Below are 26359 nucleotides of genomic sequence, written 5' to 3' on the forward strand. Positions count from 1 at the left end.
CGTCTCTGGGTTGCCATGGTATCGCGCGGTTCCGCCGCCGCCGAGTTCCGGCCGCGCCGCGCCCGCGCCCGCGCGTTCCGGGGCCGAGCGGGCCGCCGCCATGGCGCTGGCCGGGCGGCGCGACGCGCCCGAGCCGCCGGACTTCGGCATCCTGAAGCGGCTGGCGCGGGACCAGCTGGTCTACCTGCTGGAGCAGGTGCGGGGCGCGCCCGGGGCGCAGGGAGGCGGCGGGACGCGGGGCGGGCGCGGGCGGGCCCGGCAGCCGGCGGTGCCCGCCCATGGCCGCCTGCCCGCAGCTGCCCGGGAAGAAGGACCTGTTCATCGAGGCCGACCTGATGAGCCCCCTGGACCGCATCGCCAACGTGTCCATCCTGAAGGTAGCGCGGGCCCGCTCGGGCCGGCCCCGGCCGCCGCCGCCCGCGCCCGACCCGCGCCCTGTCCCCGCAGCAGCACGACGTGGACAAGCTGTACAAGGTGGAGAGCCGGCCGGGGCCCGGCGCCAGCGACCAGTGAGTGCCCGCGGGCACGGCTGGGCTGGGCAGGGACCGGGATGGGCAGGGACAGGGATGGGCAGGGCAGAACTGGGCCGGGCAGGGCTGGGACAGGGGCAGGGCAGAGCAGGCAGGGCTGGGCTGGGCTGGGCAGAGCAGGATGGGCAGAGCTGGGCAGGGCAGGGCAGGGACAGGAGCAAGAACAGGGCAGGGCAGGGCTGGGACAGGAACAGGGCAGGCAGGGCAGGATGGGCAGAGCAGGCAGGGCTGGGCTGGGCTGGGCTGGGCTGGGCTGGGCAGAGCAGGCAGGGCAGAGCAGGGACAGGAACAAGGACGGGCAGAGCTGGGCAGAGCTGGGCAGGGCAGGCCGGGCAGGGCAGGGCGGGGTGGCCGGCGCGGAGCCTCCAGCGGCGCTGCCCTTGTGCAGGTTCTGCTTCCTGGTGCGGCCGCGGGTCCGGAGCATGCGGCTGATCGCGGGTGAGTGCGGCCGGCCCGCGGGCGCGCCGGGCAGCTGTGCCCGGGGTGGGCAGCTGGGCAGCTGTGCAGGGGCTCTGCGCGCTCTCCACAGATATTGTCAACGCTGACAAGATGTCGGGCAGGAGCAGGAAGTACAAAATCATCTTCAGCCCCCAGAAGGTCAGTGGGACCTGCGGTGCTGCCCAGTCCCCGTCACTGCCTGCCCAGCCTTTGCACCTTACACCCTCCTACGGGCACCAGAAACTGTAACCCAGAAATGTTTGAGTAAACCCAAGCGTTGTGGTGGCTTGGAAGGCGCTGGGCCCCGCCAGAGCTTTTCCTGCTCAGAGCCTGCCTGCCCCTGTCTCCTCTTCCCTTCCAGTTCTATGCCTGCGAGATGGTGCTGGAGGAAGAGGGGGTCATTGGAGGTGAGTGGGGCTGCAGTGCTGCTCGGGGTGGCTGGCACCACAGGATCCCCGTTAAATCCCAGTGCTGGGATCCCGTGTGGGCAGGGAACACGGGCTCTCTTGGGGCTGGCTGCAGGCAGATGTGGGCCCACACAGCATCAGGGCCTCTCTTCTGCCCCGGGAGAGGAGAGAGGGTCCTGCCACCCATCCCATCTGAGGCTCCACAGGCCCTGTTCTGGGGCTGCTGTGGTTCTTGGGGCTCTTCCTGCCCGGGGCTGCACAGCTGTCCCCTGTCCCCGTCCCAAACACAGATGTCACCTGCGATGAATGGTCCTTCTACCTGCTGCCCCTGGATGAGGACATCATTAGCATGGAGCTGCCCGAGTTCTTCCGTGACTACTTCCTGGTCAGTGGGACACTGTGGGGTGACAGCCGGCCTGTCCCCTGGGCTGGGCACGAGCTGCTGTTCGTGGAGGAGGCGTGTGGCGCCCTGCCAGCCCCCCAGTGTGCACCACGGCCCCTTTGCTCCCCAGGGCAGCTTTTGCTGGCCCCTCTGCCCTGGCCCAGCAGCTCGGGGCAGCTCCCAGCCCCGTGCCAGCCCAGTCCCTGCCCTGCAGTCCTTGCCAGCCAGCTGCCACACTCGCTGCCTCGTCCCCAGGAGGGAGACCACCGCTGGATCAACCCCGTGGCCAGGGCCCTGCAGCTGCTGAGCTCCCTCTACGGCCCCTTCGGGAGGGCGTACGGCATCGGCCGCTGTGCCAAGGTGGGGCTGGCACCTGGGGCCGTGGCTCCCCGTCAGGGTGTGCCTGGCAGGGACCTGGGCACACGGCAGCACATCAGCAGAGGCGTCACTGCCTGTGCCTGCTCCTGGGCGGGTTCTGGGGGCTCCCGTGTGCCAAGGTGGGCAGCAGAGGGGCGGCTGCTGCTCGCTGGGCTGTGGGGAGCCCCCCGTGCCCTGAGGGCAGGAGCCTGGGCTGCTCCCCTGCCCTGGCACCCTCTGCCCTCTCAGATGAGCTACGAGCTGTGGCGGGACTTGGAGGAAGAGAGCGACAGCGAAGGGCAGGGCAGGAGGCCTGAGATTGGGCACGTCTTCCTCATGGACAGAGGTGGGCTGGGGCAGGGCTGCGGGCCGGGCAGCAGGCTCCCAGAGGGGCAGGAGCAGCACGAGGGCAGCTGGCTCTCCCTGCAGACACCGACTACGTGACAGCACTCTGCTCCCAAGTGGTCTACGAGGGGCTCGTGGACGACACCTTCCGCATCAAGTGTGGTACGTGCCTGGGAAGGGCCGTGCAGCACGGGGCTGTGCACTCACAGCAGGGCACAGCAGGGCTCTGCCCTCACCATGGGGCACAGCAGGGCTCTGCCCCCTCACAGAACAGGGCTCTGCCCTCACCATGGGGCACAGCAGGGCTCTGCCCTCACCATGGGACAGAACAGGGCTCTGCACTGACAGCACAGGGCTCTGCCCTCACAGCACGGGGCTGTGCGCTCACAGCGGGGCACAACAGGGCTCTGCCCTCACCATGGGGCACAACAGGGCTCTGCCATCACTATGGGGCAGAACAGAGCTCTGCCATTACCATGGGGCACAACAGGGCTCTGCCCTCAGCACAGGGCTCTCTGCACTCACCTGGCCAGCGTGTGCAGGGTTTGTGCCTGGCCCTGTCAGGCACACTGCTGTTCCCACAGGGACAGTCCCAGTGTGGGGTGCTGCTGGAGGCCATCCACAGGGACAGTGCTGACTGACCACGAGGCTGGGCTGGCATCCCCTGTCTCTGCTGCCTCTTACAGCAGGGCTGTGCATGTGGGGATGTTGCTGTGTCTGGGACAAAGCAGCTCTTCACTTCTCCCTGCAGGCAGCGTGGACTTTGGGCCAGATGTCACCTCTTCTGACAAGAGTATCAAAGTGCTGCTCAATTCCCAGGACAAAGTGAGTCCTCACGAGCCTCGGGGAGTGCCCTTGGTGGGAGCAGGCAGAGTGGACCATTCCTTCCCCTGCGCTTGAGCAGGAGTGGCTGGGGGCTGCTGGGCATGGGTTCAGGCACAGAGACCAGAGAATCCTGGTGCAGCTCCGCTTCTGAACCTGTCAGAGTCCCTGCGTGCAGGGCTGTGCCACAAATGAGTCTTTTAAGGAATCCCCAGCAAAGGTGTCTGCAAAAACGGGTTTATAAAAGCCACAGCTTGACAAAATTCATTGGCAACGTTCTACATGGTTAAAGCACACAGATAAAAAGTAAAAAAAAAAAAATTATAAGTCAATTAATCCAAACCAAAATCAACCCAAAAATATCTGTGTGGAGGTGGAGGTGGGGATTGAGGGGGGAATCAAAAGGATAGGAAAGGAACATGGAAAACCTGCCTGTTGAGTCATGAGGTTCATAGTAATTTTCCATCCTGGCCACAATTCAGGTTGGTATTTTACTGTGGCGTTTGGCAGTGAAAATATAACTCCACTTGTGTTTTTATTCAGGTTACAAAAATAATTTTCCCAGGCTGTTTATTAAAAAACAGTAGCTGGTTAGACAGTACTAGTTCCTAGGAAGAGAGAGTGTTTCTGCTAAGCTGGGGAGGACCCAGTGCTGTTCACCAGGGCTGACCCCTGAGCAGCATTTCTCAGATCCTGGTGTGGCCTGGCTCAAAGGGAAACACTGACACAGGCTGCTGTGCTGCCAGCCAGGGTGTGGGGAGCGCTGGCCCTGGCCCTGTGTCCCCAGGGCTGCAGCTGGCCAGGCCCTGGTAGCTGTGGTGCTTGCACAGGTGTTCAGCCAGATTCGCAACGAGCACTTCTCCAGCGTCTTCGGCTTCCTCAGCCAGAAGTCACGGAACCTGCAGGCGCAGTACGACGTGAGTGTCACCCTGGGATGCGTGTGGCACTGCCCTCACAGCCTGGCCAGCACCCCTGACAGCCTGGCCACCCCCTGCTCTCCCTCCCGCAGCGGCGCCGGGGCATGGACATCAAGCAGATGAAGGACTTCGTGTCGCAGGAGCTGAAGGGACTGAAGCAGGAGCATCGCCTGCTGAGCCTGCGTAGGAGCCTGAGGGGAGGGAGGGGCTGCCCTGCGAGGGCTGGGGCTGCGGGGAAGGGGCTGGGGGGCCCTGGATGTGCCCAGCAGGGACAGGGCAGGGGCTGCTGGCGTGTGCTGACAGTGCCTGCAGAGCCCTTTCCCCTCCAAAGCCACTGTGTCTCTTGGCTCTGTAGATATTGGTGCCTGTGAGTCGATCATGAAAAAGAAAACCAAGCAGGACTTCCAAGAGACCATCAAGGCTGAACACTGTGAGTGCTGCTCCACCTGTGCCTGCCCCTGCCCCAGTCTGAGCCATGGCCTCATGCCTGGCTGGTCCCTGGGTGGCCCCGTCCTCCCAGCCCCTTCTGGGGCTGTCTCAAGATCCCAGGCAGGGACAGGCTGCACTCCGAGAGGGAACGTGTGCAGGGGTGGGGGCTCAGTTCCCTGGGGTGCTGGGAGGGCAGCAGAGCCCAGAGCCCAGCCCAGTGGGCTGGTGAGAGCCCTGGGTGATGCTGCCTGTCCCTGCCACAGCACTGCTGGAGGGCTTTGACATCCGTGAGAGCACCAGCTTCATTGAAGAGCACATTGACCGGCAGGTGAGAGCCTGAGCACACTGATGGCAGGTGACGGGTGAGAGTGCAGGGTGCCTGAGCACACTGATGGCAAGTGAGGGCACAGGTGAGAGCACGGGGTCCCTGCTGCAGCGCCCTGCTGCCCCGCTAACCCTGCTCCCCACAGGTGTCCCCCGTCGAGAGCCTGCGCCTCATGTGCCTCCTGTCCCTCACGGAAAACGGTGAGTGCCCGCCCTGCCGGGCCAGCAGGGGTACCTGCCCGGGCACCGAGCTCACCTGGTGCTCCCCACAGGTCTCATCCCCAAGGACTACCGCTCCCTGAAAACCCAGTACCTGCAGGTGAGGGCTGGAGCCACTGCAGAGTGAGAGCTGGGCTGGGGGGACCCTCCTGTGCTGCTGGCCAGAGGAGCTGGGCCCGGGGCTCCTGGGGCTCCTGGGGCTGGGCCCTGCCTCACAGCCCCGTGCTGAGCCCCAGCACAGCCAGGCTGGCCCTGCAGGACAGACCCTGCCTCACAGCCCCGTGCTGAGCCCCAGCACAGCCAGGCTGGCCCTGCAGGACAGACCCTGCCTCACAGCCCCGTGCTGAGCCCCAGCACAGCCAGGCTGGCTCTGCAGGACAGACCCTGCCTCACAGCCCCGTGCTGAGCCCCAGCACAGCCAGGCTGGCCCTGCAGGACAGACCCTGCCTCACAGCCCCGTGCTGAGCCCCAGCACAGTGGGCTGGCCCTGCGGGACAGACCCTGCCTCACAGCCCCGTGCTGAGCCCCAGGCTGTGCCTGCCCTGCCCTGTGCTTGCTGGGGGCTCAGAGCAGCTGTGCGTGTGCAGAGGGCACAGCCTGTGTGCTGGCTGGCGGGGCCCACGCTGACCTGCTGCCCCGATGGCAGAGCTACGGGCCCGAGCACCTGCTGACCTTCCACAACCTGAAGCGCGCCGGGCTGCTGACGGAGCAGGCAGCGGGGGAGACCCTGACAGCCGTGGAGAGCAAAGTCAGCAAGCTGGTGACAGACCGTGCAGCGGGTGAGGCAGCCCTGCCCCTGTCCTGGAGCCCAGGAAGGGGAGCTGCTGGCCAGGCTGGCTGGAAGCACGTGTCCCAGAAATGGTGCTGCGGGCAGGGCAGGGGCTCTGCTGGGGGGCACCAGGGCTGGCAGCCACCACGGCCACTCTCCTGAGCACACAGCTCTGCACAGCTCTGCCAGCCTGGCTCTGGGATCCAGAGCCCCTCGAGGTGTTTCTCCTTGTCGTGTTTTCCAGGAAAGATCACAGATGCATTCAGTTCCTTGGCCAGGAAGAGTAATTTCCGAGCCATAAGCAAGAAGCTGGGGCTGGTACGTCCTCAAGGGGTGCTGGCTGGCCACAGTGCCCACAGAGCAGAGAGCTCTGCTTAGCCCGTACCCAGGCTGCAGGCTTGGCACCCCAGGGGGACACTGCTCAGGGCCAGAGCTGCTCCTGGCAGCCTGGGGGCTCCTCCTCGGGGCTGGGGCCCACTGCCAGCTTGCCACTGTGCCCTGGCCCCGTGTCCTGTGAGCGTGGTGCAGTGCTGGGGCTTTCCTTGCCCCTTCACACACTGCAGTGGCACTGGGCAGGCAGCCCTGTGTCCTCCATCCGACGCAGAGGTGCTAGGGTGCTGGCAAGGTGACATTTCTGGGACATTTCTGTCCCTGGCCCCTGCTGCACAGCCCACCCAGGCCGTGTGACGCTGGCTCTGGCATGGTGGGGCGGGAGGTGGGGACAGAGCCGTGCTCCAAGTGTCTGTCTCTCCTCACCCCTGCACCTCTGAGGGGCACGAGGCCCCAGGCAGCCTGGTCCTGCAGCCTGGGTGTCACCTGTCGCTGCAGATCCCTCGGCTGGATGGCGAGTATGACCTCAAAATGCCTCGGGACATGGCGTATGTTTTTGGCGGGGCCTATGTGCCCCTGAGCTGCAAGATCATCGAGCAGGTGAGCTCACCTGCCCCTGCAGCGAGCGGGCACGTCCCCTGCGGCCCTGCCTCCTGTGGGGAGTGCGCGGGGCTGCCCCTGCCCAGGGCTGGTGGCGTGTGCTGCGAGCCCCGGCAGTGCCAGTGCCAGCCTCACGCTGCCGTGCCCATCCCGCAGGTGCTGGAGCGCCGCGGCTGGCAGGGCCTGGAGGAGGTGGTGCGCCTGCTCAACGGCAGCGAGTTCTCCGTGTCAGGTACTGGGGCTGGGGGCGGCGCGGGCCGGCCCCGGCACGGCCTACAGCGCCCGTGCCCCGCAGACAGCGCCGCGGAGGACGGCCCCGCCGCGGAGTGCCAGCGCGTCGTGCTCGCCGTCTTCCTGGGCGGCTGCACCTTCTCCGAGATCGCGGCCCTCCGCTTCCTGGGCAAGGAGAGAGGTACGGGGCCTGGGAAGGGCCGGGAGCAGGCAGCAGCCGGGGCTGGCGCCGCGGCAGGGCAGCCAAGCAGGCTCTGGGCTTTGGGCACTGGGCACTGGGCTTTGGCTCCATGCTCTGGGCTCTGGGCTTTGGGCTTTGAACTCTGGGCTTTGGGCACTGGGCTCTGTGCTCTGGGCTTTGGTTCTGGCCTCCATGCTCTGGGCTCTGGGCTTTGGGCTTTGTGCTTTGGGATTTGGGCTCTGTGCTCTGTACTTTGGACTCTGGGCTTTGGGCACTGGGCTCCGTGCTCTGGGCTTTGGGCACTGTGCTTTGGGTTCTGGGCTCCGTGCTCTGGGCTGTGTGCTCTGGGCAATGGGCACTATGCTTTGGGATTTGGGCTCTGTGCTTTGGGCTCTATCCTCTGGGCTTTGGGTTCTGTGCTTTGGGCACTGTGCTGCGTGCTCTGGGCTCCGTGCTCTGGGCTCTGTGCTCGCGCTCAGCGCTGGCTGGAGCCCCCGGAGGGGCTGGCGAGGTCCTCGGCTGTCCTGGAGAATGCGCAGGGACGCGGCAGTGCCGGTGCTGCTGCGGCACCGACGGGCCTTTCCTACAGGCTGCAAGTTCATCTTCCTGACCACGGCCATCACCAACAGCGCCCGCATGATGGAGGCCATGATCGAGGCCAGGGCCTGAACCGCGGGGCCCGAGGGCAGCCTGCCAGTAAAGATCGTGCTGACAGCGACCCGGCCTGGCCCGTCTGTGCGGGAGCGCGCCGCGCGGGCTGGGAGCGGGCGGGGCCGCGCAGGGGGAGCGCGCGGGAAGGCGCAGTGGGCGCGCAGGGAACGCGCGGGGAAGGCGCAGGCGCGGCCGGGGCGCGGTCACGGCGCGCTGTCAAATGGCGGGCGCGCGGGGGCGCCGTTACCCGCGCAGGACGCGGCGGCGGTCTCGCTCCGGATTGGCTGGAAGCGCCGAAGGCTCTGCACTGCCATTGGCTGGGGGCGGCTTGGGGCGGGGCGGGGGCGCGGCCGCGGCGGCGGTTGTGGGCGGGGCCCTGGGGGCGCGGCAGCCAATCAGCGCGGCCGGGGCAGTTCGAATCGGCGGAGCGGCGGCGATGGAGCGCGGGGCGATGAGGAAAAGGTGCGGCACCGGCACCGGGCACCGGCACCGGGGAACGGGGGGCACCGGGGGGCATGGGGGGCACCGGGGGACTAACGGGGCAACCGGGGCTGGGGCGCGGCCGCGCGGCGCTCCGGGGCGGGCGGTGCCGGCGGGACGGGCGGTGGCCGCGGCGGCGCCCGGGCCCGGGCCGGCGCTGACGGCCCGCCGTGCCCAGCGAGGTGCTGGCGGCCGAGGCCGTGTCCTGCCTGAATCGGGCCATGGCGGCGCTGCGGGACATCTGGGAGGAGATCGGCATTCCCGAGGAGCAGCGGCTGGAGCGCACGGACGTCGTCAGGAAGCACATCAAGGTGAGGCGCCCGTTCTTCTGTTGGGCCGCGCACCTGCTGCCGCCCGCGACCCCGGCCGCTCCGAGCGAGCCCACCCGGCCCGCCCTCGGGGCTCCGGCTCGGGGCCGGCTCTGCCGGCAGCGCCGGGGCTCCCTGCCCGCCGCTGCCCTGGCGTGCTCCCGCTGCCCTGCCCACTCTCGGTTCCCACGCCCCGCCTCGAACTGTTGGTGAAAAGCCAATACCTAACCACGCCGTGCTGCAGAGTCTCCTGGACATGATGGTGGCGGAGGAGGAAAGCCTGAAGGAGCGTCTGCTGAAGAGCATCGCCCTGTGTCGGAAGGAGCTGGACACCCTGTGCAGGGAGCTGCAGCTGGCCCCCTTCGAGGTGAGGCCTGGGGTCCTGGGCTCCTTCTGCCTGCTGGCCTCTGCCTGTGTGTCCCAGAGGCCAGAGCTTAGAAGGCAAATATCTATTCAAAACTGCTTTTCTGGCTGCTTGGTAGAGGCTCTGTGGCTCCTCACAGGCCAGGCACTGGTAGGTGGTTGTGTGGTGCTCCCCAGCACCTTGTTTTGCATGTTGCTGGTGATCATCCACCTTCCCAGGGAACATCTCACTCACACCCAGGGCTGGCAACCCTGGTCTCTGTATAAAAACCCAAAGCATGAGCCAGGTGCGGGAGAAGTGCGGAACAGAGCTGATGTCTGGCCCCTTGCAGACAGAGAAAAGCACCATCCTGCAGATGGAGAAGAACCTGCGCACGTGTGTGGAGGTGCTACAGAAGCAGAAGCGGGACAGGAAGCAGGAGCTGAAGGCCCTGCAGGAACAGGACCGGGCCCTGTGTGACATCCTGTGCACAGCTCTGTTCACCATCGACACCGGGAGCGTGCCCAGCCTGGAGGAGCTGGACCGCTACCGGCGCCACGTGGCCTCCCTCAACGCGCTGAAGGTGAGCCTGGGGGCTGGGGGGGCCCGAGGGGCCCACAAGGGGCTCCTGCCTCCTGACACCGCCCCCGCCCCAGGAGCAAAGGCGGGAAGAATTTGTCACCAACAAGCGCCAGATCATTCTGCTCATGGAGGAGCTGGACCACACCCCGGACACCAGCTTCGAGCGGGACGTGGTGTGTGAGGATGAGGAGGCGTTCTGCCTGTCCCAGGACAACATCACGGCCCTGCAGAGCCTGCTGCAGCAGGTATGCTGTGCTCTGAGGCGGCGCTGGGGCTGCTGCCGTGGTGTAAGAGCAGCCGCTGGGTTGTGGCAAGGCTGTGCGTTAGAGCAGCCCTGCCAGGGCCCAGGAGACCTCGTGTGCGTGGCCCTGCGGGCCCTGCTGAGCCCCGGCAGAGCCCCAGGCCGTGCTGAGCCCCGGGCCCTGCTGAGCCCCGCTCCCCCCGCAGCTGGAGGCCCGGCGGGCCCTGAACGAGGCGGTGTGCACGGAGCTGCGCGTGCGGATCCTGGCGCTCTGGGAGCGGCTGCAGATCCCGCAGGAGGAGAGAGAGTCCTCGGCCGTGCACCTGGCTGGCTCCAGAGTCCGAACCAGGAGAGCTGTAAGAGCCCTGCTGTGCTCAGGGGGCAGGGCTGGGGCAGCAGCTCGGGGGCTCTCGTGCTCCTGGCTGCTCGGTGAGGGGAGCAGGGCAAATCCTGCCTTCGTGGAGGGAGGAGGCAGAATTTGGAGCTGGAGGTTGGTGCTGGCAGGCGCCTCGTTCCCGAGAGCGGCTCACGCAGGAGATGAAGCCTGTTCTCCCCCTGTTCCTCCTGACCCGTGCTCTCTCCGGGGCCAGCTGCAGCAGGAAGTGGACCGTCTAGAAGAGCTGAAGCTGCAGAACATGAAATCCGTCATCCATGCAATCCGGGCAGAGCTGGCTGACTACTGGGACAAATGCTTCTACAGCCAGGAGCAGAGGGAAAGGTTCAGCCCCTTCTATGATGGTGGGTGCTGGCTGGCCAGGCAGATTTGGGGAGGGATCCCAGGGCTTCCAGCAGCCCCCTGACCTGGCAGTTGTGCCCTTCCAGAGGATTACACAGAGACCCTGCTCGAGCTGCATGACGCTGAGGTGGGCAAGATGAAGACCTACTATGAAACACACAAAGATCTGTTTGAGGCTGTTCAGAAGTGGGAGGAGAGCTGGAAGCTGTTCCTGGAGCTGGAGGTATTGTCCAGGCAGGAGCGTGCGGGTCATGGGGCAGTGTGTACCTCTGCTCCCGTGGGACAGCGCTCTGGGATGGAGCAGGGAGCCACTGGGCAGTCATGGTGGGCCAGAGCAGGGATGAGGTGCTGTGTTTCGAGCACTGGGGTGCTTGTGCAGGGCTGCCTGCTCTGGGGCCCTCACCATGAGAGGTTGAGGGGACTGGGTGGTGTGTTCGTGTCTCTCCTGACCACCATTCTCTACCAGCGCAAAGCAAATGACCCCAGTCGCTTCACCAATCGAGGAGGAAACCTTCTGAAGGAGGAGAAGCAGAGAGCAAAGCTGCAGAAGACGCTGTCTAAGGTAGGTCCAGCCCTGGTGAAGGACCTGTGGTCCCACTGACAGAGGAAAAGGGGTCTTTGGGTGTGGGGACACCTGGGTTCAGGGCAGCCCTACACTGCCCTCATGTCCTGACCAGCTGCAGGAGGAGCTCGAGAGGAAGGTCCAGACCTGGGAGGAGGAGTTCAAGGGAGCTTTCCTGGTGAAGGGGCAGCAGTTCATGGAGTATGTGTCAGAGCAGTGGCAGCAGTACCGTCTGGAGAAGGAGAAGGAGAAGCAGGAGCGGGTAAGTACAGAGCTGAGCACACTGGCTTCTGCCTGGGAGCGTCCCTGGCTCCTGCCTCACGCCAGCCTAGGGCTGTCCCTGCTGGGCGCCAGGCTCTGCCAGCTCATTCCCAGCTTGGAAGCAGCAGGCGGTGGGGCTGGTGCCCACTGCTGCCACAGCTGCTTGGGCCGAGCCCCTTTGTGGCCGCCGCTGTGCCGGAGGTGACGCTTGGCTCTGCACAGCTGTAAATCCCTACTGCAGTCCTGCTGTGTGGCTGTGCCAGCTGCAGCAGGGCAGTGCCACTGGCAGTGGCAGTGTCACAGGGGGGCTCAGAGTGTGAGTGCGGGCGTGTCCCACAGCACCTGAAGAAGAGCCGGGAGATGGAGGCGGAGATGCTCTACGGCAGCGCCCCTCGGACGCCCATCAAGCGCCGCATGCTCAGCCCCCACACGCCTGCCAAAGTAAGCAAGGTAAAACGGCCCTGCGGAGCAGTGGGGAGGGCTGGGTGCCCGGAGCAGAGCTCTGTGCCTGGCTGGGCACAGCCTCGGGCTGCCCTCGCCCCGCGGGGGTCGGGGTGCTGCAGCCGCACGGGAAGGGAGGAGGGGGTGTCCTGTGTGACGCGTGCCCTGCCTCCTGCTCAGCTCCACGGCACCTCCAGCGCCAGCACCGCCTCCAACTGCACGGCGCGCTCAGCCCTCGGGGCAGCCATCTCCCACTCGCCCACCTCGCGGCTGCCGCCCTCCGGGAAGCAGGTGAGGGGCTGGGGGATGGCTGGGCTGCGGTGCTGCAGCTCTCCTTGCTGTCACCCGTGGGTCACCGCCTCCCCTGCTGAGCTCGTGGGGCACAGAGGCCCCTGTTTGTCTGCAGTCTGCCCTGTGGGGCTGCTGCCATCCTGCTGGGATGTTCCTGGGACCTGAGGGAGGAGGGGGCCAGGAAATCTTCCTCCAGCCCAGATTTCTAGTACACCTGTTCCTTAGTGCTGAGCCTGCAGCTTGAAGGACCTTCAGCATGTGTGTGTGCTGCCAGACAGGGCTGAGCATCCTTGTCTAGTGAGTGGCATCCCTGCCTACAGCAGGGGGTGGAACGAGATGGGCTTTAAAGTCCCTTCCCACCCACAATGCTGCAGGATTCTGTCGTTCTGTGCTGTATGTTTCAGGGGCCAGAACTGCACCCCAGTCTGGAGAGCTGCTGGAGCCTGGCACTGCTCTGGCTCCTCAGAGCGATGGGCACTGCAGCCGCCTCTGCTCAGTTCCTGCATCCCTCCACTGTCCCCCTCCCCACAGTTCAGCCGGGCCCGGACCCCCACCCGCGCGGCAGTGAAGCCCCCGCGACGCAGGCTGAGGGAGCAGAACAAGGAGAACGTGTCCCAGCTGGACGGAACCACCCTGAGCGGTGGGTGCACCCCCAGAGCCCCTGCCCAGCGTAACCACAGCGTTAGTTCTGTTGCCAGCACCTATTCTGAGTTTGCGGTAATTCACCTCTTCTAACCCCACCCCTCTCGCTGCACGGCACCTCTGCTCCTCCCCGCGTCCCCTCGGGGGGTGGCTGCCCCTGCCCGTGGCTCCCCGTGACAGCTTCTAACAGCGCTGGTGGCAGGCGGCCCTGAGCAGCGCTGGGGCTCCAGGGGGGCTGCTTTCCTCTCTCCGGGCGGGGGGCCCTGGACAGCCTCTGTCCCCCCATCGGGCTGGGCTGAGCCTGAGAATTATCACTGTGTGACACTACCGAAAGCTTTTACTCTTTATACATTTTAGTAAAGAAAGACATTAATGTTCCTTGCCTGCAAGTTTCATAGCTCCCGTATTAATTTGTATTCCATCTCCCTCGGGCAGCCTGGCCTGCCTCTCTGTGTCCCCTCTGAGCTGTGAGGCTGCAGCCCCCTCCCTTCCCTCATCCCCACTTCTTGTTTCCACAGCGCCAACTTTCAAAGGCTTCCAGCTTTGACAGCGCCTCCCGCGTTCTCAACTCCACCACCAACAATGCCGCGTGACGCAGCCCTGCAGCACCCCCCGCTCCGCACAGCGCTCCCCGCGGCTGCTGCTGCTTCGGAAATGTGCTTTTATTTAAAAAAGATTTCTAGATGTTGTGAATAAAGTCCTTGTACAGCCCCGGCGCCTCGGGGGTCCCTGCCCGGGCGGGGGCGGTGGGAGGGGCCGGGGATGGGGGCGTGGCCAGGGGCCTCAGCCAATCAGAAACGGGGCTGCAGCTTTTCAAGCCAAGTCCAGCAGCCCCAATCTGTCCTGATTGGCCAAACTGGAACGCCGCGGCCTGATTGGCTGAAAGGGCTGGCCCTTCAATCCGTGCGGTGATTGGTTAAACAGGGAGAAGTCCAATCATTTCCTGATTGGCTAAAATAAAAATCCCTGCACTTTCAATCCGCATCCGGATTGGCTGAAGGAGCAGTCCAATCCGAATCCTGATTGGCCGAACAGGCTGAAGCGCCGATCCTCTCCGCGCCTGGAGCGGCTGCGAAAAACCCGGCCCAGACCCGAGCCAAAACCCGGCTGAGACCCGAGCCAAAACCCGGCCCAGACCCGAGCCAAAACCCGGCTGAGACCCGAGCCAAAACCCGGCCCAGACCCGAGCCAAAACCCGGCCCAGACCCGAGCCAAAACCCGGCCCAGACCCGAGCCAAAACCCGGCCCAGACCCGAGCCAAAACCCGGCTCAGACCCGACCTGAGCCAGAGCCCGGCCCCAGCCCCTGACCAGAAGGGATTTTCCTGCCGAGCAAACAGCCGCAGCCCCTCTCAGCTGCCTGCTCTCCCCACCTGCCCCTCTGAACCGCCCACCACGACTGTGGAGACGAGCACAGGGTGAAAACCAGAAAACCTGTGACATGAGATGACAGTTCGGTGTGGGAAGCAAAACACAGAACAAGCAAAACCCAGAACTCATTCCCTCCTTCCGCCTAGTGCTCAGCCTCCCCAGGGCAGCAGGGCCCATCACGGTAATGGAAACTTGGACAAAACCACCACTGCTCTGAGCATCCCCCATTCCTTCTTGTCCTCCCCCTTCCAGTCTGGCATGATGCCACACGGTCTGGGACAGCGCCGTGGGTGCCATGTGCAGCTGTGCGTCCTGCTCGATGCTCAGCTGTGCGCAGCTGCTCTGCAAACACCCCTGAAGGAGCACCGTGCCCACACAAACCCCAGCCCAGGACAGCCCCCCTGGAGCTGGAACACGCCTCACACACAGCAACACCGCAGCCCTCATGGAAAAGTGAATTTAATGAACACATCCAGCCCGCCCCAGGTGTCCCGGCCCTGAGGCAGCTGCAGCCCCACGCCGGCCTGTGAGCCAGGTCACTGCGGGCCAAACCCAGCCCCTCCTGTGCCGCAGGGCCTGCCTGCCCTGGCCCGAGCACGGAGCGGAGCTGTGGGCAGAGCCTGCCCCCGTCCCCATCCAGCAGCACCCTCGGCCCCGGGCCCTCAGGGCTCCCGCACCCGTACGTAGGTGGTCCAGGGCCCACACACCACCTCCTCCACCCGCAGTCCCCGGGCCACCAGCTGCTCCACGCGGCGTGCCTGGTCAGAGCTGATGTTGTTCCCGTGCCCCAGCTGTCCGTATTTACCTGCAGACACACAGCCATGACATCACGTGGCCCTGGGGCCTCACAGGGAATTGCTCTGGTGTTTGTGGGGAGGGAGGGAACACAGGAGCCCCAGCACAGACAGGACTCGTACAGTGACAGGAGAGCCCAGGGCGAGAGAACAGGAACCAGAAGCTGCTCCTGGGGAGGCTGTACAGCCCCAAAGCAGAGGTGCCACTTACCCCAGCCCCAGGTGTAGAGCTCCCCGCCTCCTGCAACAGGGACAGCACCATCAGGCAGCGCCCGTGAGCTGCAGCCCCACAGTCCTGCTGAGGCCCTGGTGAGCCGGCACCTCTCAGCACCCCTGCCCCACGGGACACTCACGCGTGACAGCGGCCGTGTGTCGGGAGCCACAGCTGACCATGCTGACCTCCAGGTCCTGTGGCAGATCCAGCAGCGCCGGGAACGCCTGGATGGAGATGAATGCAGCATCCCGGGTAGCCATCTGCTCCCGGCAGGCCGTCAGCTCGGCGCTCCCTGCAGGAGAGGTGGCAGCAGCATTGCTTGCAGGCTGAACCGCACTGCTGGGGCTGTGCAGGAACCCGGCCCCTGCCCTCAGCCTGGCAGCAGCACTCACCTGTGCCCGTGTCCTCAGCTCGCGCTCGCTCCTCTGCCAGCGCTTTGGAGGGCAGAGCCAGCTGCCCCGACTCGTTCCAGCCCCACACGTACAGGTCTCCTCCCTCTGGGCACACAGGCAGAGCTTAGCCCTGGGCCGCGCGCTGGCGGCACCGGCTGCTCCAGGGACACCAACAGCCCACGCTGCCCGCGCCAGGTGCCACCAGCACGGCCAGCCGCCCGCCCAGCCCAGCCCCTCACCGCTGACGCTGGCCGAATGCCACCCGCCGGCCGCCACCGCCCGCATGGGCACCCCGGCCAGCGCCTCCACCAGCCGCGGCTGCAGCTCCGACTCCAGCAGCCCGTGGCCCAGCTGCCCGTGCCTGCAGGGACACACAGGGACGCACAGACACACCCACTGCCCACTGCCCCCAGCTCCCGTGCCTCCCGCCCACAGTCCCCTTCCTGCTGCCACCAACCCACCCCGGGCTGGCAGAGCCCGAGCAGCCCCAGGAACAAGGAGAAGCCAAGCAGCAGTGGGACAGTGATGCCCAGCACCAGACCACCAGCAGGGTCGGTGGGCAGCAGTGGGACACAGCACCAGGGGCTTTAGCTGTCCAACATGGGGCAGAAGCAGGAAGGGCTGGCAGGAGCTGTAGGGGTGAGAGGAGCAGTTCAGCTGCAGAGTGATGCTTGTTTGGTCTGGGGAGCTTCAATGTGACAGCTCGGGATGTCAAGAGCTGTGCTGATGCACGGCCCTGGGAAGGCTGTTCACATTCCATACGGGAAATCTGCAGAGGAGTGAGCAGAGACTGAGAGCTGCCGAGGGGCAGGGAAGGGCACGCTGCAATAAAAAAGTGGCTCTGGGCACTCCCTCCCGAGAGGGCAAGGGTGACCACAGCCAGCAGTAAGAGAGGGGCTACAAGGGGCTGGGCCAGCACCTGGCTGTCACACAGCACAGCTGTCACACGGTGGGACACACTGGCACGGGCAGGCATGAGAGGATTCTCAGCTGTGCTGAAACCAAGTTCCAAAAAAGTTCATCCTCAAGTACACATCCCCACGTGTAGAAACCTCTCCTCTGAAGGGAAGGCAGGAAGGACCAAATAATGCAGTGCTGGCAAAGCAACAACTGCTGATGTAAACAGTGTCGTGCTTGCCACCAGCGAGCCCAGAGCAGCGAGCAGGAGCAGGGGCTGGGAGTGAAACACTCCTGAGTGATGAGAGCAGCCAGGGCACTGGGCCAGGGCACGCAGCTCTGCGACAGGTGACCTGGGCTGCGTTCGTCTTCCTTAAGTAGCAAAGAGGAACAGAGCAACCCTTCCACACTCCACACATGAGAACAACCAGCTGCCGTGGCCGAGCCTCATCATGCACCAGCAGAACTCAGGGACACAGGGCAGGGGCACCTGGGCTGGGCTCTCCAGCACCTTCTGGGAAAACCTGACTGGGGCAGCAAATACACAGACAACCCCCCAGTGAACAACTGCCCTAGAGTGACTTTATGATGCTTGTGTCCCCAGTCATCTGTTCTCTTTATGCTGGATATTAAGTTCTGTGCTTTCAAGACTGGTTCTGAGAGCAAAGGGAGGAAAAAGAAACACAGAGTTTGTTTTCAAAAACTGCACTCACTCCCCCACACCCTTCTCCTAGACTGTGTTATCTGCAGCACAAACAGACAGCAGGAGAAAGTGCTACTTTTCCTTTTAGTTATTTTTTTTTTAGCTAGCTGAGGCAGTGAAGTTCCCTAGACTATGTGTTCAAACCTACTCTAAACTGAAAACCCAAAATAACAGCAAGAGAAAAGAAAACCCCAAAGAGCACCACACCTATAACCCCCCAAAGCCTAGGATGCTGCATTCCAAAACCAGAAAGACTAATAAAAGACTAAGCAAGCCAACCTACACCTCACAAAAAAACCTTTCTAAATTTGCCATCTCTTCAGAACAGCAATTTTTTTTTTGTTTAGTATTATTCATTTTTAATACTTTTGAATGCTTTGCTTTTTAAATAAACAGGTATTCTCCACTTTTCCACAAAGAAATCTTTCCCCAAATCAATTTAGGGGAGGAGGCACTTGAACTTACTTTCTAAAAGAACCCCACTCAGAAATTTCCTCCCCAAATTTACCCTAAACCAAAACAAATACAAGAAGAAACACCTTTGTGAGAATAAACTGAGCAGTGCCACCAGCTGTTAAATGCACCCAAGTTCAGCTGCTGGCAGGGACACAGGGCGCTGGGGCTGGAGGCTTTCCCAAGGGGTTCACTCCCCTCCCACAGGCTGCACCAGAGGGACCTGGCACTGAACTGTCACACACTGATGGACTCAATCTCCAGCTCAGAAACACAAGAGCTCTGCTGCCAGCTGGTGCTGTGAGGCAAGTTACAGAGGAGCAGGGACAGAGCAGGGACCTGATGGTCGCACAGAGACCCAAGCGTGCTTGGAGACTGCCCTGAGGGAGCCAAACGTCAGGGCAGGGGCCAGAGTCAGCACCCAGAGAGGAGACAGGGCTGCCCATGGGGCCAGCGAGGGTGGACTCAGTGGGGAAAGGGGCATGGTGAGGGCAGCACCCCCCAAGAGCAGCCACCATTTGGGATGCCTGTGCTGGGGGGACCTGGCTGTGGTGAGGGACAGATCCCAGCAGCATGTGGGTGAGCACTGGGCACCTGCAGCTGCTACCCCAATACGCTGGTACCCCGACACTTCTCCCAGCTGTGCACAACATTCCCAAGTGCACCCCACGGGGAAGTCAGGAGGCACATCCTGGCGCCAGGCAGTGCGCGCAGGCTAATGGGGGCTCAGCCCCCCATTCCCACACCCTCCCACCTGCGCTCCCCATATCCCCCACATCCCTTCTGCATCCCCGTCATTCTCTCTCCGTCCCAGCACAGCGTACTGAAGGCCCGCCCGCTGCCGTCCCTCTGCGGCACCCCGTGTGCCCACAGCCCCTGCTCACCTGCCAGCGCCCCAGGTGAAGACCTCGCCGGCGGCGCCCAGCGCCAGGGCGTGCTCCGTGCCCAGAGCCAGGCGCCGGGCGCGCAGGCCGGCGGGCAGCGCGGTGAAGAACGGCGGCCGCGGCGTGGCGAAGCCGCCGGGCAGCAGCGGCAGCGGGCGGCGGGGCTGCGGCGGCAGCGGGCGGCTCCAGGCGGGCTCGCCCAGCAGCTCCGCGCCCCGCCGCCAGGCGCCGGCCGCCGCCGCGCCCCGCAGCACCAGGTGCGTCTCGGACGGCAGCGCCTCGGCCCAGCCCGGCAGCGCCCGCCGCTGCCCCGCGCTCCGCACCTCCAGCCCCGCGCCTGCCGCGGCGGCAGCTCAGACACCGGCGCCGGCACAGCCCGGGGCACGGGACGGGGACAGCCCGGGGGCTGGGGGACGGGACGGGAATGTCACCGGGGGACCAGCGGGGGGCATCCCGGGGGAACCGGCGCGGTGGGAATCCCATCCCGGGGGAACCGGCGTCAGGGGAAGGGGCGGGCGAGACGAAGCGGGGCGACCGGCGCGGCAGCGCGCGGTGGGAACGGGGCCCGCCATGCCGGGGAGCGGCAAGGGGAAGCGGGCACGGGAGGGACGGGACCGGGGCTCCGGGCGGGCCGCGGGCGCTCACCGGTCTCCACGACCACGTAGCTCCAGGCGGGCCACAGGCGGGAGATGCCCTCGGGGCCCGCCTCCAGCCGCCACGGGCCCGGGCCCGGGCCCGGCTCCCCGGCCGCCTCCTCGGGGCTGAAGCCGAACGCGAGCCAGACGCACGCGGGCGCCGCCATGGCTGGGGCGGAACCGGGAGGGGAGGGGCCGGACGTGACGGCGGCGGGGCGGGCGGACAGAGAGACGGACAGACGGACAGAGGCCGGGCCGTGGTCCAAGAGTAGCTTTAGTGTCACCGGGCGGGCCGGGCTCCGCCGCGCCGGGCCCGCCGCGGCTCGGCCCTCCCGGCTAAGGCAGACGGTGGCAAAGGCAGCGAGCGGCAAGCCCCGTCCTCCCCGCGCCCGGGGCAGCGGCGGCCGCGCCCCGGGCCGTGCTGAGCCAGCTCCGCGTGCAGCCGGGCCCCGCAGGGCCGCCCTGGGTCAGCGTGTGCAGCGTGCGAGGCACCCCGCGGGCCTCAGGCGTGGCCGGGGTTCGGCTTGATGAGCCCGTAAGCCACGGCGTGTGCCAGGCTCTCCTGGGCCGCCTGGGCCACCCGCGGCTTGTCCTTGTCCTTGGCAAGCACAGACAGGATCTCCAGCATCTCGCTGGCGATGAGCTGCTCGGCCACCTCGCGAGCGGCTGCCATCATGTTCATCACCACCACGGCGCCACGGTGCTGCAGCTCCGCGCTGGGGCTCAGCAGCAGGGCCTGCAGGATCTCCAGCCAGTGCACCGTCTGCAGGGGAGTGGGGCCAACATCATCACGGACCCCGAGAGAAGGGTCCCAGCTCCCTGCTACAGCCCCATCCCAGAGCCGGGCCCAATCACGGCAGGCTGCCCTGTCTTCTGGGGCCAGAGCTCCAGGCCACCACAGGGAGGGTGCTGTGTCAGGGTGCACTCACCACCTGGGGAATCCGCTTGCAGATGGCGGGGTGCAGGGTAGTCAGCATGGCCAGGGTGCCCGAGGCTGCCCGCCGCAGCTTCTCATCCTCCTCCCCACTGTACAGCACCATCAGCTTCAGCCGGTCACTGCCCTCAGCCAGGAACATCTCCTGCACCTGCGAGGGCAAAGAGGAGGGATCAGGGGGTGTGGTGGTCCAGCAGCCCAGCACAGACCCCAGCCCATCCCGGCCTTCACCTCCTTGCTCATGGCCATGTTGCACATGCACTCCGTCGCGGCTAGCCGGATCAGCTCGTGCTCCTCAAACATGTACCCCTCAATCATGGGCACGGCCCGCTCTTTCAGGATCTTCTGCCTGGGAGGCAAGCGGGCAGTGAGCGCTGCCTGCCAGGGCAGCCTGCCAGGCCAGGGGACAGCCAGGAGCCCTCCTGCCCCATCCCTACCGCAGCCTCTCGCTGATGCCAGCCAGGTTGGTCAAGGCCATCAGCCCCTCAAAGTTCTCCAGGCCCGTGCGCTGCAGGTGCAGGAGGCTGACCAGGGGCCGCACCACCTCATAGATCTGGGGACACAGAACACATGGGACTGAGTCAACAACCACTGCTGCTGCCACCTGAGCCCCTGCCTGGCAGACCCAGCCCCAGCACTCACCCGCTCCCCAGGGAATGCCATCTCCGGGTTGGAGGTGATGGTGATCTTTGCTAGGGCCTGCGCTGCCTTGGTCTGCCCCACCTCAGTGCCCTCCAGCGACAGTGGGATCAGAGCCTGGGGGCAGAAACAGCAGCTTGTCCTGCGGCCAAGGCCACAGCACGCAGGGCAGCCACAGCTTTCCCCAGCCTCACGTCCAAGGGAGCCAGTGCAGCCCTGCTAAACCACAGAGCCCCAGCTCCCCCCAGAGCAGTGCAGGGCAGAAGCACAGCGGGGTCCATGCTCTCACCTTGCCTCCTCCCTGAGCAACCACACCACCCCGGTCTTCTGCCTCCTCCACCAGTGCCAGGAACACTCTAGGGACCAAGAGGGACTAGTTGCAGCACTCGGATAGTCAATGGGCCCAGGCTGCATCAGACTCCTGGACATCCTCCCTACTGTCCAGGAGCTGGCCTTCAGCACAGGCACACAATTCACCAACAGGACGCCAGCAGCCTGGGAACCCAGCTCCCCTGTGCCCGCACCTGGAGATCAGCTCCCGGCAGGAGCTGGTGAGCGCCGGGTTCTCGCTCTTCACCATGCAGGCCAGAGCCGACACCACTCCAGCCACCAGCAGCTTCCGCACCCGCCGCTTCACGAACTCCGGCTTGTCCTGTCCACAGCCAGGGCCACACTTGGCTCAGGAGCACCCGGTCAGCTGCCCGACCCCACCCTGTGGGCCTCAAGGACACCGTGTCCACACCTGGAGCCCAGGCTGTGTCCCACCCTGCCCTCCTCCCAAGCACAGCCATGCCCTGCTCACCTTGGGGTGCTGCTCCGGGATGTGCTGCTTGGCATACTTGGCCAGCTCCAGCATCTGCGGGTCCGGCTCCTCGTGGTCATAGCTGTTGGTACAGTTCACCAGCGTGGAGGCAACAGCATAGAGCACACTCCTGTCCTCTGACTGTGGCGACAGTGGGCACCCATCACACTCACAGCAGGGAGGAGCAGCCAGGACTGGAGCCCACCCAGCTTCTCCCACACATCCCCCCCAGAACATGAGCCCCACACCTGCTCCAGCACATTTCCCTGGTGCCAGGGTGCCCACTCACAGCTCTTGGTATGCACCTTGGCCAGCTGGAACATGGCCTGCATTGCTGCCTTGTCCTCCACAAACTCCTCCTTGACATCTGCATCGAAGGTGAGGTAGGCCAGGCCCTCCACAGCCCAGCGCCGCGTGCCCGCATCGATGGCCTCGTTGCAGAGCCACCTGGGAGAGCGGTCCCTGAGCTGGCTGTGGGGGCTGTGGACAGCCCAGCTGCAGGGAGCCCAGCTGTGGGGCGCCTTGCCCACCCCCCACACCTGGCCCCGCTCACTTGCGGCACTGCTTGGCCAGCTTCATGGTGGATCCCTCGGCAAACTGCTTCATGCTGAAGTCCGTGCCTCCAGCAGATCCCAGCTTGCAGAGCCCCTGCAGCCAGGACAGAGTGTGGGAGCAGGAATGGATGTAGCCACCTGCCGTGTCTCCTGGACCCGCGGCAGCGGGGAGCAGCGCTGTGGTCGCACCCCACAGCCCACCCCAGGGCTCAGCCCTGTCACCCCCTGCCGCAGCGTGCTCACCACGAGGGCACGGATGCGGATGCTGTCCCTCTCGCTGTGCTTGTAGATCTCCTTGAGCAGGTTGACGCCGTTGGCCGTGATGAAGGAGGCGCGCTTGGCCTTGTCGGCCGCGTGGATCAGCGCCTCCACCGCCACCAGCTGGTGGGCCTCACACACCGAGGCACAGAGGGACAGCACGCTGTCCATGATCCCCTCCAGCTCCAGCACCCTGTTCCCTGCATCCGAGGGACCCTGCAGCAGGCACGACACTGTCTGAATGGCCCGCAGCTTCCCCGGCAGCTCGTGCCCCTCGAACCAGCTCCTTCAGGGAAAGACCACCAGAAAGGGTCAGGATGATCCACTGCTTCTTCCTGCCCCACCTGCCCCTGCTGTACCTCCCCCGCGGCAGGTCCCCACTCAGCTTTAGCACTGAGGGTGGCAGGCCCTGCCAGGCTGCAGCTGACAAAACCCTGTCACTCCCAGAACACCCTGGCTCACCTCACATAGTCCTCACACAGACGGTGGAAGTTTTCCCTCTCGGCATCACACTTCAGGTCCTCATACAGTTTGCTGAGCAGAACAGAGGTGCTCATCCGGCTGTTCTCTGTCACGGGCAGGCTGCCCAAGCTGCCACACACCGTGCTGCCCACCTCCAGGATTTTCTTCAGGCCTGGGAAAGGTCAGACAGCCCAGTGAGGGGCACAGTGGCATGTGCAGGAGCACGATGCCCCAGGAGGACAGTGCTAGCCATTCCACTAACCCTGATCAATCACCCAGAGGCTCAGGCTGTTGTTGGTCTCCTTTGGTGACTTCCTGGGCACCACCTTGATGAGCAGGTTGAGGGCATTGTCACGGCCATACGCTGAGGCCCCTTCCAGCACTAGCATCTCCAGGAGGTGCTTGATCAGCAATTTCAGGTCCCTGGAGGAATCTTCCGAAAAAGACAGTGCCCAGCAGTCAGTACCCTGGGCACAGCCTCACCCCCACCATGGTGCATCTGGCCGAGATGCTGCCATGACCAGGGGCTTCTGCTTCCTGTTAACCCTGGATCAGAGCCCGGCTTTGCTGCAGGAAGCAGTGACAGGGCAGCAACAAAAAACCCATGGCACCTCTGCACCTACCTGGGGCTCTCCCCGTACAACAGCCAGCCAGAGCAGCCCACACTCACCCAGCACCACTGCATCCTCCTTCCCACGGAAGTCTTTCTGCAGCCCCTCCTTCAGGGAGTCGAACATCACGTGCAGCAGGTTGCAGGCAGCCAGGGACACCTGCTCGTGCTCCACACCCAACACCGCCGCCAGACGGGGAGCCCCCAGTTCCGCCAAGATGGCCGTGGTCTGCAGGTACCAGCACACCTGTCTCCCGGAGGCCCTGGGGAAGCCTTGCCGTTCCCCAGCCCCTTCTCACGATGGTTCCCTCTCACAAGGTCAGGCCTGGCAGGTGACAGCTCCCCCGTCCCCTTTGCAGCCTCCCCAGCAGGGGTTTCCCGGGGCCCAGGGGACGGTGGGGTAGGTGGCACCTACCCGGGAGCGGTGGCCGGAGCACAGCCCCACCAGCGTGCGCAGGGCTGCCAGCATCAGGTCAGCCTTGGCCGTGTCCAGCAGCTGCAGCAGCAGCCGCACACCGTCACTCTGGAAGATTTTCTCTGCTCCAGCCTCTTCTCGTGCCAGCACGATCAAGTTCTGCGCAGCCTGGGGAAGGAGAGCTCTGTCTGGGTCACAGCAGCACACTGCACAAGGAACTGCTAGCAGCTGCAGGCACCCACCCTCCGGCCCTGTCTTGGGCAGCATTCTGTGGGCAGCAAGCCCGGCCTGCCCAGGCAGCACCACTCAGCCACTGCTGGCCAGGAGCAACAAAACAACCCTCCCCTCCTGTCCTCCCAGCCACAGCACCGCGCCCCGCTCCCCGAGCTCAGACTTTCTGCTTCTTGTCCGCATCCTTTTCTTCGAGATCCAGCAAGATCTGGAACATCTGCTCTACTTTCGAGTCCGTGCAGGACATGGCCTTCATCTGCAACAGAGCAGAAAGAGTGGCTCAGTCCTGCCCACCTCCCCCGCCAGCCACAGCGGGCCGCAGCGCCCAGTGCCCCCCGCTGACCTTCTCGTGCACGCTGCTGCCCAGGGCGCGCAGGGCCTCGTGGAAGGCCTTGTTCCGGGGCTCCAGGCTGACGCAGCGCTGCAGGTCGCTGACGGCCTGGTCCAGGCGGCCCAGCTGCTGCAGCGCCTGGCTGCGGCGGAACAGCGCCTTCACGTCGCGGCCGTCAGCCTCGATGGCTGCACACAGGGGTCAGTCACAGCCCGCGGCCCGCCCCACCCGCTCCCCCGCACCACCACAGTACCTTTAGTGGCATCAGCCTCTGCCTTGGTGTAATCCTCCTGTGGAGAGGCAGGAGGGAAAAACGCCTGAGCACTGCTGGCACAAGCCCCACGCAGCCCACACCCCTAACTTTGGGGACTGGGGACAGGATGGGAACAGCACCACTGGAGACAGTGAGCCAGCACAGTGGGACACCCTGTCTTTCCCAGAATACAACCCTCAGAAGGTGTGCAAGGAGCCCTTCGGCCCCCGGTGCTTTTCAGGCACTTCTGGTCTACTCAAGCCCTTAAAGTTCCTCACGTTCACCCCCTGCCCGGACACAGATGCCCTGCAGGAGATCAGACACTGTGACTGCTTGGGAACAGCCCCAGCAGGCCGGGCAGGTTCCTGCAGGCCGCGGGACGCGCCCGCCCGGCGCTCACCAGCTTCAGGTAACACGCGGCCCGGTTCCGGTGCAGCACGGCGCGCTCCGACACGGCGTCGCTCAGGCTCAGAGCCTCCGTGTAGGCAGCCAGGGCGGCTCCGGGATCCCCCGCCTGGAACAGCGCGTTACCCCGCGCCCGAAGCTGCTCCGCCGTCACCTGCCGAGGGGCACCGGCTGGGACACAGCCCTGGACAGGGATACCGGGACCCCCGGGACAGAGATACCGGGACCCCCGGGACAGTGACCCCCGGGAATAGGGATCCAGGGACCCCCGGGACAGGGATTCCCGGGACAGGGATACAGGGACCCCCAGGACAGGGATCCTCAGGACAGGGACCCCCGGGACAGGGACCCCCGGGACAGGGATACAGGGATCCCCGGGACTGGGACTCCTCGGGACAGGGATCCCCCGGGACAGAGCCCCCCCGGGACAGAGCCCCCCCGGGGACAGGGACCCGCCCGTCCCGGTCCCGCCCGGCTCCGCTCACCGGCTCCTCCATCGCGCCGATCCCGTGACGTCACCGCCAATCGCCGGGGGAACCCCGACGCCACCGCCCTTGTCACGTGACGGGGCGCGGCCGGAAGAGGGCGGGGCCGAGCGTGCAGCGCCCCCCCGCGGCTCGGCGGTGCCAGCGCCGACCGCGGCAGCCCCGTGTGTGACCCGTGTGTGTGCCCCGGGGAGCGAGTGCCCGGTACCGCCCCCTGCTAACCCCGGGGAGCGAGTGCCCGGTACCGCCCCCTGCTAACCCCGGGAGCGAGTGTCCGGTACTGCCCCCTGCTAACCCCGGGGAGCGAGTGCCCGGTACCGCCCCCTGCTAACCCCGGGGAGCGAGTGCCCGGTACCGCCCCCTGCTAACCCGGGGAGCGTGTACCCCCGGTACCGCCCCCTGCTAACCCCGGGGAGCGAGTGCCCGGTACCGCCCCCTGCTAACCCGGGGAGCGTGTACCCCCGGTACCGCCCCCTGCTAACCCCGGGGAGCGAGTACCCCCGGTACCGCCCCCTGCTAACCCCGGGGAGCGAGTGTCCCCCGGTACCGCCCCCTGCTAACCCCGGGGAGCGTGTACCCCCGGTACCGCCCCCTGCTAACCCCGGGGAGCGTGTGTCCCCCGGTACCGCCCCCTGCTAACCCCGGGGAGCGAGTGCCCGGTACCGCCCCCTGCTAACCCCGGGGAGCGAGTGCCCGGTACCGCCCCCTGCTAACCCCGGGGAGCGAGTGCCCGGTACCGCCCCCTGCTAACCCCGGGGAGCGAGTGTCCCCCGGTACCGCCCCCTGCTAACCCCGGGGAGCGAGTGTCCCCCGGTACCG

General features: G+C 65.4%; 4 protein-coding genes across 11 annotated transcripts; 2 read left to right on the forward strand and 2 right to left on the reverse strand.

Moving 5' to 3' along the window:
- The first annotated feature begins 34 nt into the window (after positions 1–34).
- Positions 35–7999, forward strand: VPS33B (VPS33B late endosome and lysosome associated). Of its 4 annotated transcripts, none has more exons than XM_064389611.1 (23): positions 35–196; positions 297–377; positions 451–509; positions 919–968; positions 1060–1127; positions 1330–1375; positions 1666–1760; positions 2013–2117; positions 2364–2460; positions 2544–2621; positions 3211–3284; positions 4112–4198; positions 4291–4381; positions 4554–4628; positions 4891–4955; positions 5098–5152; positions 5224–5270; positions 5817–5949; positions 6184–6257; positions 6768–6869; positions 7026–7101; positions 7165–7281; positions 7871–7999. In XM_064389611.1, exons 1-23 carry the CDS (start codon positions 101–103, stop codon positions 7948–7950), a joined length of 1851 nt encoding a protein of 616 aa, XP_064245681.1. In that variant the 5' UTR covers positions 35–100; the 3' UTR covers positions 7951–7999. The 4 variants fall into 4 exon arrangements, with proteins under 4 accessions (XP_064245681.1, XP_064245678.1, XP_064245679.1 ...); XM_064389610.1 differs by having other exon boundaries at positions 36–196; positions 448–509; XM_064389608.1 differs by having other exon boundaries at positions 448–509; positions 7026–7281.
- On the forward strand, positions 7998–13532 carry PRC1 (protein regulator of cytokinesis 1). 5 transcript variants are annotated; one of them, XM_064389607.1, is made up of 14 exons: positions 7998–8016; positions 8591–8723; positions 8965–9087; positions 9416–9646; positions 9720–9890; positions 10093–10242; positions 10477–10624; positions 10709–10845; positions 11089–11184; positions 11300–11446; positions 11785–11895; positions 12067–12177; positions 12709–12894; positions 13338–13532. In XM_064389607.1, exons 2-14 carry the CDS (start codon positions 8634–8636, stop codon positions 13410–13412), a joined length of 1776 nt encoding a protein of 591 aa, XP_064245677.1. In that variant the 5' UTR covers positions 7998–8016; positions 8591–8633; the 3' UTR covers positions 13413–13532. The 5 variants fall into 5 exon arrangements, with proteins under 5 accessions (XP_064245677.1, XP_064245672.1, XP_064245674.1 ...); XM_064389602.1 differs by lacking the exon at positions 7998–8016 and adding an exon at positions 8272–8394; XM_064389604.1 differs by lacking the exon at positions 7998–8016 and adding an exon at positions 8272–8394 and having other exon boundaries at positions 12709–12858.
- Positions 13533–14632: 1100 nt separating this feature from the next.
- RCCD1 (RCC1 domain containing 1) lies at positions 14633–19340 on the reverse strand. Its single transcript, XM_064389613.1, has 7 exons — positions 19172–19340; positions 18527–18863; positions 15829–15950; positions 15590–15694; positions 15337–15489; positions 15195–15224; positions 14633–14994 (listed from the first exon to the last, which is right to left on the reverse strand). Exons 1-7 carry the CDS (start codon positions 19326–19328, stop codon positions 14852–14854), a joined length of 1047 nt encoding a protein of 348 aa, XP_064245683.1. The 5' UTR covers positions 19329–19340; the 3' UTR covers positions 14633–14851.
- A 77-nt stretch (positions 19341–19417) lies between these two features.
- Positions 19418–25670, reverse strand: UNC45A (unc-45 myosin chaperone A). Its single transcript, XM_064389600.1, has 20 exons — positions 25541–25670; positions 25051–25209; positions 24651–24687; positions 24410–24585; positions 24230–24322; positions 23836–24003; positions 23481–23649; positions 23073–23243; positions 22811–22982; positions 22334–22634; positions 22090–22184; positions 21842–21983; positions 21537–21677; positions 21259–21386; positions 21024–21090; positions 20738–20851; positions 20533–20648; positions 20327–20444; positions 20091–20246; positions 19418–19924 (listed from the first exon to the last, which is right to left on the reverse strand). Exons 1-20 carry the CDS (start codon positions 25550–25552, stop codon positions 19664–19666), a joined length of 2796 nt encoding a protein of 931 aa, XP_064245670.1. The 5' UTR covers positions 25553–25670; the 3' UTR covers positions 19418–19663.
- Positions 25671–26359: the final 689 nt, after the last annotated feature.

The sequence above is a fragment of the Passer domesticus genome, chromosome 14 (assembly GCF_036417665.1).
Source record: "Passer domesticus isolate bPasDom1 chromosome 14, bPasDom1.hap1, whole genome shotgun sequence".
Classification (NCBI taxonomy): Eukaryota; Metazoa; Chordata; class Aves; order Passeriformes; family Passeridae; genus Passer; species Passer domesticus.